Source organism: Spinacia oleracea, chromosome 1, assembly GCF_020520425.1.
Source record: "Spinacia oleracea cultivar Varoflay chromosome 1, BTI_SOV_V1, whole genome shotgun sequence".
Lineage (NCBI taxonomy): Eukaryota > Viridiplantae > Streptophyta > Magnoliopsida > Caryophyllales > Amaranthaceae > Spinacia > Spinacia oleracea.
The window spans coordinates 66,875,416-66,887,903 of record NC_079487.1 but is presented as its reverse complement, the minus strand read 5'-3'; the positions used below and the strand labels follow the sequence as shown (position 1 = coordinate 66,887,903).

The 12,488-nt window shown below is 39.7% G+C and overlaps 1 protein-coding gene across 3 annotated transcripts; it reads left to right on the top strand.

Annotated features, from left to right (window-relative positions):
• The first annotated feature begins 5,339 nt into the window (after positions 1–5,339).
• LOC130465923 (zinc finger BED domain-containing protein RICESLEEPER 2) lies at positions 5,340–7,879 on the top strand. 3 transcript variants are annotated; one of them, XR_008925945.1, is made up of 3 exons: positions 5,340–5,840; positions 7,328–7,598; positions 7,703–7,879. XR_008925945.1 is itself a non-coding variant. In XM_056834713.1 (2 exons), the coding sequence occupies exon 1, from the start codon at positions 6,706–6,708 to the stop codon at positions 7,576–7,578; it is 873 nt and encodes a 290-aa protein (XP_056690691.1). In that variant the 5' UTR covers positions 5,854–6,705; the 3' UTR covers positions 7,579–7,598; positions 7,703–7,879. The 3 variants fall into 3 exon arrangements, 1 of the variants encoding a protein (XP_056690691.1); XR_008925944.1 differs by having other exon boundaries at positions 5,360–5,840; positions 7,451–7,598; XM_056834713.1 differs by lacking the exon at positions 5,340–5,840 and having other exon boundaries at positions 5,854–7,598.
• Positions 7,880–12,488: the final 4,609 nt, after the last annotated feature.

Genomic DNA, 12,488 nt, shown 5'->3' with positions numbered 1-12,488 from the left:
GCCGGATGGGTTCACACCTATCGGATGCAAATGGGTCTTCAAGTTGAAGAAAGACAAAGATGGAATTGTATACATATACAAGGATAGATTGGTAGCAAAAGGTTACAGGCAAGTTCACGGCGTTGACTACGATGAAACCTTTTCTCCAGTCGCGATGCTTAAGTCTATTCGGATAATCCTTGCGATTGCCGCTTTTCATGACTATGAAATATGGCAAATGGATGTCAAAACTGCCTTCTTGAATGGTGTTCTTGAAGAGATTGTGTTTATGACACAGCCGGAGGGTTTTGTCGATCAAAAGAACCAAGGAAACATATGCAAGCTTAAGAAGTCCATCTACGGACTAAAGTAGGCATCAAGGAGTTAGAATAAACGATTTGATGAATCAGTCAATAAGTTTGGCTTCATCAAGCATCAGGACGAATCTTGTGTATACAAGAAGGTCAGTTGGAGTAAAATTACATTCCTAGTCTTGTATGTTGATGACATACTGCTTATTGGAAACGAAATTCCTATGTTGGAGTCTGTAAAGACTTGGCTTGGAAAGTGTTTCTCAATGAAGGACTTAGGAGAGGCACAGTACATATTGGGCATCAAGATCTATAGGAATAGATCTAAGAGGATGATTGGACTAAGCCAAAGCACTTACATTGACAAAGTGCTAGCTAGGTTCAATATGATGGAAGCCAAGAGAGGCCATCTACCCATGTCACATGGCACATATCTAAGCAAGAATTAGTGTCCCAAAACATCTGATGAGCGTAGAAAGATGAGTGGAATTCTATATGCTACGGCTATTGGATCCATCATGTATGCTATGATTTGTACAAGGCCGGATGTTTCGTTCGCACTCAGTGCAACGAGCAGGTACCAGTCAGAAACAGGTGAGGCGCATTGGACTGCGGCCAAGAACATCCTAAAGTACTTGAAAAAGGACTAAGGATCAGTTTCTGGTTTATGGTGGTACAGATGAGTTGATTGTTAAGGGCTATACGGACACAAGCTTTCAAACCGACCGAGATGATTTCAGATCACAGTCTGGCTTTGTGTTCTGCCTCAACGGCGGAGCAGTAAGCTGGAAAAGTGCTAAGCAAAGCACTATTGCAGATTCTACAACTGAAGCCGAGTACATTGCTGCCTCAGAAGCAGCAAAGGAAGCTGTTTGGATTCGAAAGTTCATCGAAGAACTTGGGGTTGTCCCCTCCATTAAAGGACCAGTGGCTTTGTATTGTGACAATAGCGGAGCCATTGCCCAGGCAAAGGAGCCTAGGAGCCACCAGAAGTCCAAGCACGTACTGCGGCGATTTCATATACTTCGAGAGATCGTTGAAAGAAAGGAAATCGAGATTTGCAAGGTAAGAACTGACGACAACGTCGCTGATCCATTGACTAAACCGTTGCCAGATGTGAAACACAACGCACATGTAGTAACCATGGGAATCAAGCATGTTGGAGAATGGCTTTGATTTTCTAAGTATTGTTTTAGAACATCTGTTAGATCTATGTTTAAAACAATTGGTTTAACCATTTCATATTTGTGAAATTCATTATTTCATATTCATTTAATTGTGGTTTAGTATTAAATGATAAGTCCATGTGATTCGAATCATTCAAATGGGATGTCAAGATGGATTTTTTGACAAAGAAACACCCATAAGTGAACTTGAATATTGAAGTCACAAAAGGATCCCTAATCCAGGTCATTGAAAGGTAGAAGACCAATGACTAATGAAGATTAGATTGCAAGTAGATTACTTAGTTCTGTTTTTTGAACTACAGTGACTGGATGTCAGAATCTTTTGCATAGATACTTATTGGATCTTGTATCGGATTGACCATGAGAACACTTTAAGAGATTAAAGTCATGTCGTAGGTAGTTCTCATTAATGGTGATTAGAAATCGTTCCTCAGAACATAAGCGATTATGTCTGCTCGTTTGAGAATTAGTTCGCTTTGATGCTATCTAAACGTCGCACCGTAAAAGGAGGCTATAAAAGCAGTTATTGGGCGTACTATGAATCAAAGTGACTGTTCATAGATTGCAAGAATGGATTGTCCTCCTATCTTGATAGGATATGGTGTTGTTGTGTAACAAGGCCTCTCGGAGAGTTAGATACTGTAAAATGCATGGTCGTGCTCAGAATGGTTAAGGCTTAACCGTCTGCAAAAGTTTAACAGTTGAGCTCTGTAATCCAAGAAACACTTCTGGACCTAATAAGGATGGCTTGGATCTTACCTTATGTTCAGTAAGTAACACTAAGTGACAAAGGAATGTGAATGCACACTTGTCTGAATGACAAGTGGGAGACTGAAGGAAATATGTCCTTCACCCAAGGTGCATTAAGTCTAATACCAAGGTTCAGATTAATTGCGAACAATTAATTCAGTGAGATCAAGTGATCGGAACAGCTAGCTGGAGCAATGCTTCCGATCAGTGAGTTCTAATGAATATTAAACTCACAGCTTACTCGTGACTGAACCTACAAGGTCACACCAATGACACGTAAAAGATCACCGGATTAAATGAATCGGAAATTCATTTAATAGCTTTTCAGGAATTAGTTGGAAAACGTATTATACGATACGACCTTGCATCGGAATCGTATATCGTATCGCGAATATTCGTAAGCTAGGCGAAACGAATAAATCGTAACATACGACGGTGATTCGTCGTATACGAAACGATAAATAATATATCGGAAATATATTTAATCGCGGATACGAAGAGCGGCCCACGAGCCGAGTGCACGAAGCACTCAAGGCCCATGGGCGCGCTGGGTAAGCAAGCAAGGCCACGACACAACAGCGCTGGCCCATGGCCGAGCAGCTGCGTGTGTGTGTGCGCGGGCCAAGGCAACGACACAGCACAGCAGCGCGACCCACGGCCCAGCTCGCTGTGCGTGCTCGTGTGCTCTTGCGCGGGCTTGCTAGCCGGCCTTGCCATATGGCTTGGTCGGTTAGTAAGGTTATGTTAATAACCTTCTAACCCCTTTTCCAATACAACACAATTCAGTCACACACTAACCCTAGAGTCACAGAGAACCCTGATTCTCTCTGTACCTCCAAAGTGTGTTCATCCCAAAAAGCAAAACTCTTGATCGATTGTCTAAGCTACGATCGATAATCAAGACGGATCTGATCGTGTCGGTGAACCAAGTAGAGGAACGACAAGTGGACTTCTAAGTTCGTGTTCGTTGACAATTTGTGGAAAACACGCTTCTAACGTAAGTCTGCTTAATCTGTGCTTTATACATGCTTCCTGGATTTGGGGATTGTTTCCGCACGTGTTATTATGTTTAACTGTATTCCCCAACACGATTCCGATCCAACGTCATATCGTATATTTACGTTTTTCCGAACTAATTCCCGAAAAGCTATTAAATGATTTTCTGATTCATTTAATCCGATGATCTGTTACATGCCAATGGTGTGAACTTATAGGTTCAGTCAAGAGTAAGTTGTGAGCCTAATATAGATTAGAACTCACTGATCGAAAGCATTGCTCCAGCTAGCTGTTCCGATCACTTGATCTCACTGAATTAATTGTTCGTAATTAATCTAAACTTTGGCATTAGACTAATGCACCTTGGGTGAAGGAAATATTTCCTTCAGAAGGGTCCAGTTTGGTAAAATTCAAGCCACGGAATAAAACTGACTGAAAGGAAAAAAATCTGCACAAATGCCTGCAAGCGCTGGAATTTTCCAGCGCTCCACAGGCGAGCGCTAGAAAATTTCAACGCTGCAAATTTGAGCGCTGAAATATTCTAGCGCCGTTGGCTTCATCTTTGACAATTTTCGCGTACTTTGGCCTAACTTTTAAAAAATGATTGGTAAAGTAATCGTTGGCTAACCAACGATACATATGAGTGGCATAACACCATTCAAGCTAAAAAATAAATAATCTGACGTTCACCTGAGTTAAGTCTATGTAAGAAACTACCCTTACCCAAGAGATTGAGCCATTCCGAGTCAGTATTAAGTTTGTATCCTATAGTAAACCAATTTGTCATCCTAAATAGTTGTCTTGTAACATAGGGCTGATTCCACTACTTGGCGCCGAACTGAAGATCAGAGATTAGCATGTCTTGAGTCGGTCACCCCAATTGTCAGCCCGATTGCAGAAATAGTAACTCCTGTCTCCACCAGTCGTTCCCCTTTTCCAAGATCTCCAGTCTTCCAACCCCAGTTCTCCTCTACATCAACTAACAACATGTCGCTCGAAGATTTGGCCACACAGCTCCAGCTAATGGCCACTTCTATGGAACAACTCCGCATGGAAAATAAAAAACTAACGGCTACTCAGGCCCAAAATGAGCAGGATAATGCAAGGAAGATCGAGAAAATGGTCCTTCAACAGACCATTGGAACCAAATTCTTCTTGGTCGATCCTAAACCTCTTGCTGGCAAATTACCGGACAAGTTCAATTCATCTGACTTGCTCAAGTTCAAGGTGACAGATAACCCCAGGAATCACCTATTGAGCTTTGTGGGTGCGATGAACCTGAAGGGAGTGGATAGATCCATGTATCTTCCAGCCTTCCCCTTATCCTTGGTATCGATTGCACTCCAGTGGTTCTATGAACTAGACCCTAAGACTTTCCCCACTTAGGAGGACTTACTAACATCTTTGTCAAACAATACTCGTCGAACATGGACTTTTAGGTAACCATGCGAGAGCTAGAAGTCCTCTCGCAGAAAAAGAACAAAGGATTCACGACTTACTTTAGTCGATGAAGAGCGCAAGCCGCTCAGAAAATTCAGAGGCCTCCCGAACCAGAGCTAGTCCAAAATTTCATTGACAACTTGGACCCAGCTTACAAAAAGCATGTTCGGTACCTCGGTCTGGATTCCTTCAAGAGAATCTACGACGTGGGCATCAAAATTGAAGATGATCTCTTCAAAAGCCCCCAGAATGTTGTGGCAAAACCGCAATACGCGCGTCGAAACAACACTTACAAGAAAGGAGAGCAGTCTCAAGCCCAAGAGGTCCACGCCGTTGAAAACAGTCCGCCAAGGACCAAACGCTGGTTCAAGGGCCAAAATTTCACCCCACTAGGGTCAAATTTAGGAGCGGCATTCGACCGACTTTGCGCTCAAGGAAAGTTGGTCCCATTAGAACCAACATCGGAGTCTACAGTCAAAAACAAGTACTGGGTTGACTCTGCCTACTGCAAATACCACAGGGTCAGAGGCCACGATATCGAAGATTGCTGGTTCCTTAAGAACACAATACAGGATGTGATAGAAGACAACATCATTCCCTCGCCTAACGTGAACAAGCCAAGCAACAACACCAACCCTCCGGGAGCCTGCTGCTAGGGCTGAGCAAAACTATCTGAAAATCCGAAAATCCGAATACCCGATCCGCATCTGATCCGATTTTTTTGGATATCCGATCCGAAATCGATTTCGGATCGGATATCCGATCCGTAATTATCGGATACGGATACGGATACGGATCTTATTTTTTCTGAAATCGGATATCCGATATCCGAAAAATTATCGGATATCGGATATCGGATATCCGATATCCGACCCAAGATCCGAAATTGTACTAAATCCAAGTTTTTATTTTTTAGTTTTCAAAATCAAAACAAATGTTGCCCTAAACTCAAACTCATATCTCTCTCAGACTCTCACGGCCTCACGCCGTTTCTCTCTCTCATCTGTGTCCTTTCCCAATCTCTCATCTAGATCTCTCGCCGGCAACGATCGATCTCTCACCGGAAGCCCACTCTCACCTCTCACTGGCCGCTCTCAACTCTCAAGCTCTCGTTTCACGGCAGCGTCTTATCGATCTCTCACCGACCATAAGCTCTACTTCTGTTGTAATTCACCGGGTAATACAATTTATCTTAGTTCTTTGCTTTCTATTTTTTTATGTGAATTTGCAAGGTTGTTGGGGTAATATAATACTGAATGCCTGATTTTTCGATTTTTGGTAATCTGCAAGCTCAGGTTTTGGGTTTTCTCCTTCTAATTATTTTTGCCTTGTTGCTTAGTTGTTCGACATTATAGTCAGATTAGTCACCGGAGTACTTAACAGTGTGCAGTGGAAAAATTATATTTTACAATTTTATGGACTATTAGATAGCTATATATTGAGTTCGTAATATAATATTGAATGCCTGAGTTTTATGTAAGATGTGTGCTTTGTGTCACCAATTTTGGAGTAGAATATTTACAGTATTTACAGTATGAAAGATGTGTGCTTTGTGTTACCAATTATGGAGTAGAATATAGCTAGAACCATACCAGATTACCAGCACCGCATCACGTTTAAAAGTTAACTACCTAAGCAGTGTTTAAATGAAACTATATAGTATACACGGAGTATGCCTAATTGCAACAATTAATAAAAACAAAACAATATTTATTAGTTGGATAATTATGATAGATCTTCCCATGTGACAAAATCTTCAAAATATTAAATTAATCTATACTTATATTATGAATTTTATGATTTGTAATTCTTTACCGACATTAATATACTTCAAGTACTCCATTTGATAATACCCAAGTTTCTTCATCAATAATAATTAATTTAACTCCAAAGCTTAAATTCGGATGGATACAAAGTTTGTGACTTTGCAATGTCATTGTTGTTTTAGTTTTTATGTGAAATAAAGAGTCTGGTAAGTGGTAACAGGGATAGAAATTTGACAAAAAAAGTATGGGACTGTTTTGGATGGTAAATATGTTCATATGCGTTGTGCAGCCCATCTTCTTAATCTTACTGTGAAAGATGGTTTAAAAGATTGTGAGGATTCAATCAAAAAAATTCGTGGTGCTGTGAAGTTTGTTAGATCTTCTCCTGCAAGATTACAAAAGTTTAAAAATTGTGTAAACCAAGAGCAAATTGAGTCAAAACGTCAACTTTGTTTAGATGTCGAAACTAGGTGGAACTCCACTTATTTGATGTTGGTTTATGCTATGGTTTTCCGAAAAGCTTTTGATTTGCTTGAAAATTCTGATGGTGGTAAATACGTTGCTGAGTTAACAAAACAAGCTGGTGTACCCGTTGATTATGATTGGGATCATGCTTCTTCTTTTCTCCCTTTTCTTAAGATTTTTTATGATGCTACTTTGAGGCTCTCTGGATCTTTGTATTCTACTTCTAACGAATATTTGCTAGAGCTTGTGGCAATAAGCAAAATGATAAAAAGAAAGTGTGAGAGTAGTAATAGTGGTGAGAGGTTAATGGCTTACAAAATGAAGAAAAAGCATGATAAGTATTGGGATAATGTGGATAACATTAATTTGATGTTATATATTGCTGTTGTGCTTGACCCTCGTCGTAAAATGTTCTATGTCAAGTGGGCTATAGATGATCAATATGATTTAGACAAGGCTTCGAAGTTGTATGGCATGGTCTCCGATGCTTTGACTTCTTTGTATGAACATTATGCTTCTTCTCAAACTCAAAATGTATCTGTTCCTTCGGAAGTAGTAGATTTGGCTTCTATGGATACGGATGTATACAATGAGCGTGATGTGGCAGACTATGAATTTAATATGCGGACAAGATTGGTTGCGTGTTGCAAATCGCCCACTTATTATCGAAGAAAGTATTGCTGAAATGGAAAAGATTGAGGAGGGTAATATATATTTCTATGTTACTCTTTATTTATATTATAAATTTCTGCTCCTTTTGTGTACTTTTAGTAGTAAAATACTAACATAATGTTTATTTTTTTTGTAGAATTGTCCTCATTGGTGGAGCAACCATCGGTTTCCGTCGTTGATGATTATTTCTAATTATTAAATTTCACTTGTTTTTTATATTTAATGTAGTTGAAGACTTTTGTAAACGATTAAGCGTTGTTGTTGAAGACTTGTAATTTTGTTTTAAGACTATTAAGTATTATGTGTTGCTTTCTGTTGGGATGGGTTTGCATACCTTAGTTGCTGACTTGTTGGCAGCACTGTGTTTTTAAAGATTGGGATGAAACTGAAGGAAATAATGCCCTTGGTCCAAGTATGCATTCTATGTTAAGTCTAATAAATGCGGTTCAGTATTAATTAACAAGTTAATAATTCAGTGAGATCAAGTGAGCTGAATGCCTAGCTAGAGGCCGCTTCAGTTCAAGTGGAATTAATGATATTAATCCACAGCTTACTCTTGACTGAACCCGTAGGGTCACACAAATAGTACGTAAACGGATCAAGTATTTAATGGCATTAAATACTCCATCTATGAATATTCGGAACCGACGGATCTTGGTTTCAGTGGGAGCTAAGATCGTCACAGGCAAGAAATGAATACTCCGGAAACGATGATATTGCCGGAAACGGAAATATGGATCGTATCGGAAATATGAATATTATCCAAGTCGTAGATGTTACCGGAAACGGAAACATGGTACGTATCGGAAAATATTATTGGAAATGGAAATATTACCAGAATCGGAAATATTGCCGGAAACGGAAATATTGTCAGAATCGGAAATATTGCCGGAATCGGAAAATAATTCCGGAAACGGAAATATTAAATATTTGTTCGAAACGGAAATTAATTCCGGAATCGGAAATATTAAATATTGTTCGTATCGGAAATAGATTCCGGAAATGGAAATTTAATCGGAAGCGTATCGTACGAATTAGCATCGGACGAGGCTTGCCGGACGAAGGCCCAGCACGAAGCCGGGGCCATCGCCCAGCAAGCATGCGCGCCACAAGCCCAGCCAAGGCAGCGCCCAGGCCTACCGCAAGGCAGGCCCAGCGCGCGCCAAGGGCCACGGATGCGTGGGCCTTGCTGCGTGGGCTGCTGCTCGCACGCGCATGGGCAGCCCTTGTGGCTGCCGTGTGTGTGTGAGTTTGTGCTCATGCGTGATTCCTGAATCTGCAAGAGTCAGTGTATGATTAAATGTCTATTCCTAATTGGATAAATTAATTAAATAGAATTCATGTAGGATTCTAATTTCAATTAATTCGTATCCTACTAGGATTACGATTCCTTTTCCATAACTCTATAAATAAAGGCCTAGGGGTCATAATTTATACACAAGTTTCAAAGTATTCAAAAGTGAGTTTTTTGAGAGAAAATTAAAACACATCTTGCTCATAAAAAGTGCCGAATTTTCTAGTACCTTAAGGGCGGTTCTAGTTGGTCAATCTTAAGGCGGATCCGGACGTGCTGTGGACTATCTACGGAGGGACGACACTTGGAGTCCTAAAAGACTTGTTCTTGTTCGGTTCGGGCGCAGCTAGGGAAGGCACGCAACAAAGAGTATGCATCTAATTATGCTATATGATTATGTGTAAATAATATGTTTCCTGGGTTAATGGTTGTTTCCGCATGATCTATGTAAATGTCATATGTATCATAACCTAACAGTGGTATCACGAGCCCCTTATTATTTTCATAATCTAAATTGCATGAACATGGTTAAATATTACAAATTTGCAAGAATTAAAAGGGGTGATTAATTTTCGTAATTGTTAATTAATTGCAAATTGCGTTTATTTAATTATATGTACGCAGTTTTTCGGCAGTTTCTTCATTACTCATCCGAATTGAGTGATTTTTGTGTCAATTCCGTATGTAAAAGGCATTCTAAAATTTTGACAAAAAAAGTATTTTTCTGCCGAACCCAGAACTCTCAAATTCGAAGCCTAACTATGACTTTTCGAAGGTTTTAGTTTTTCGGATGCAAAATTTCGTAAATTTAAGATGTTAAATTAAATATTTGCGATTCCTGTTGATAAATCTTGAATTTTTGATTGACCTACTGCATATGTTTAACAAGTTTGAATGACTAGTCTTGTTAATTATGCAATCTAATTTGTAATTATGATTAATTTGTTGAAAATTAGAATAATTTAGAATTAATTTGATTTTCATAATTAATTGTAATTTAATTAGAAACCTATGATTAAAAACCACCATAAAAATTGTAAATTTACGATAAATTTTAAATTTTTATGACCTAGACTTGAATCCATAACAATCGGAAATCAATTGGATAATAAATTTTCGATTTTTCGCCCTAAAATTATGAAATTAATAATATTTATTAATTTGTCATTAATTTTAAATATAAATTTTAAATTTTTATGCGATTCGTTCAAATAACTTGCACGCACGAAGCAATGGACGCTTCGTGTTACCCTTAAGGGGTGTTGTATAATGCGGGCATGCGACGACGAGCAAGGGAGCTCGTCGCCCGTGCGGCACGAATGCAATGAGCAAGGGCGTAGTGCACGAGCGCAAGGCAGCAGCCCTGCCTTGTGTCGTGTGCCACGAGCAATGAACGTATGGGCATGGGCGAGGGGCAAGCCAAGGCAGTCGCGTGTGGGCAGCAAGCGAGCTGCGCCACAACGCGCGCTGCCTCGCACAAGTGCGCGCAGCCTCGCGCGCAGCGAGCGCAAGCTCGCGTGCCACGAGCGCTGCGCACAGCATCACTCGCGCGCACAGCGCGCGATGTCGCCCGCCCAGCGAGCGATGTCGCGCACCAGCGAGCGATGGCTCGCGCGCGCGCAGCGAGCGATCTCGCGCGCCAGCGAGCGATCTCGCGCCCCAGCGAGCGATGGCTCGCGCGCGCAGCGAGCGAGCTTGCGCGCCCAACGAGCGATCTCGCGCGCCAGCGAGCGATGTCGCGCGCGCGCGCTGCGAGCGATAGCTCGCGTGCGATGGGCGCTATGCGGAGGCTTGCGTTGGGACAGCAGCAGCTATGCTACGAGCGCATGGGCTGCGCGCACATGGCCAGCAATGGCTGTGTGCGTACGGCCCATGGGCGTGCAACGCGTAGGGTGTTTGCGTTACGATTAGATCGTTTTGAATGTTTAATTTGAAAATTTCAGTTCACGTAATTTTAATTAATTTTAAAATTTTGAATTAATTTCTTGGATTTTAATTTTGAATATTATAATTATAATAAATGGAATTTATTCTAATTATTTTACTAAAATTAAAATCATGAATTAATTTAAATACGACTGAAATTAAATTAAATTTTTGGATTCAATTATAAATTTATATGAGCTTTAAATTTTAATTAAATTTGTATGTTTCCGGTTAGACTAGAAATACAATTTTATGTTTAAAATTAGTAAAGCATATGAATTTATTGGTTTGAGTGGGAGCGTTTTTAGTCATAAACTCTTGATTAGGTCTACAAATCCTTAAGGTTAAAACAACTCGATTAGAATTAATAAGGACTGAATAATTGGTAGATTATTGGTGCCCTTGATTAATTGCTGCAAATGTTTACGTGATGCATAATGTGTTTTACTAACCAGCTATGTGGGCCATTCATGATAATGAATGGGTGAATGGTATATATTGTATATGTACTGTTTTGCAGGTTATGAAGTGACTAGTATGGCCCAAATAGGATAGAAAATATGGTCTGCGTACCATTAATTTGAATGTAATTGGTCTAAAGTACCAAAGTTATTTTTCAATTCAAATATGGTCTGCGAACCATCAAATAGTTGTAATTAGTTATAGCTTATCCTATTTGAAGAAAATGGTGCCTCCCACGGAGATTTTCAAGACGGACTTTGAAGTCAAAGCTTCAAGATGAAGTCGGGCCATACTAGATCACAAATATCTTATGCATGTTTTAAGTTATTTATTGCTTTAAATATGTCTTAAATTGCATGAGATCAAAAGCTTGATTATGTTGCATGATTAAGGATTTTAGTTCACTTAAAATCTAACCAACATAGTAAGAGCCTTAAGTTCCAAACTTAAAAATTGAGTTAAAAGGTGCCATGCCAAAATATACACTTGCTTGGATATCCTTTACATCAATCTAGTAATAGTTTTCGCTCAGCGAGGTGTTACTTATTGGTCCTAAAGGGGCAAGGTACACAAATAATTGTGAGTACATGTTAGTTTTGGTGAAACTCAACGATATAAGTAAGGAGTCCTTTTATGTCGTGGCAAATTCGATAGGTTTACCTAATAAGTTCTTAGACGTACCTATCAACCAAGAATAGTTTCTAGACTATTAGCAAAAGGCTTTTGCTTACCTAAGATGTTCTAGGATTAAGTCGACAAACTGTGCTTAGTTCTTCAATGATTTTAGGATCTTGGAATCATTTTATTCACACCTGCCGGAACACATAACTTGAATAAAATGCTTAATAAACATTGAATTATGCATGTATGCTAGAATTTAAGTTTATTAAGAGAAACTGTGAATGGTTATTTATTTGTTTATTCTTTTCAATTGTAGTTTTAATATGGCAAACAACAATCAAAACATCATCATGGGTTCTGAGCTTATGGTCAAGCTGAACCTGACAAATTTTCTTGAATGGGAAGCTAAGCTAGTTGAAATAGTCAAACTCAATGGACTTGAGTATGTACTATCACATCCCATGCCAAGCTACTATGCCAGAGACATGACCCCTGAGAGATTTTACGCCTGGGATGCGGATCTCAAAAAGGTTATGAGTCTCATGCTGAACAATATCCCTGATGATTGGGCTAGAAGGTTTGTAGCCTATGAACCTTTTACGCTCATCAAGAATCTGAG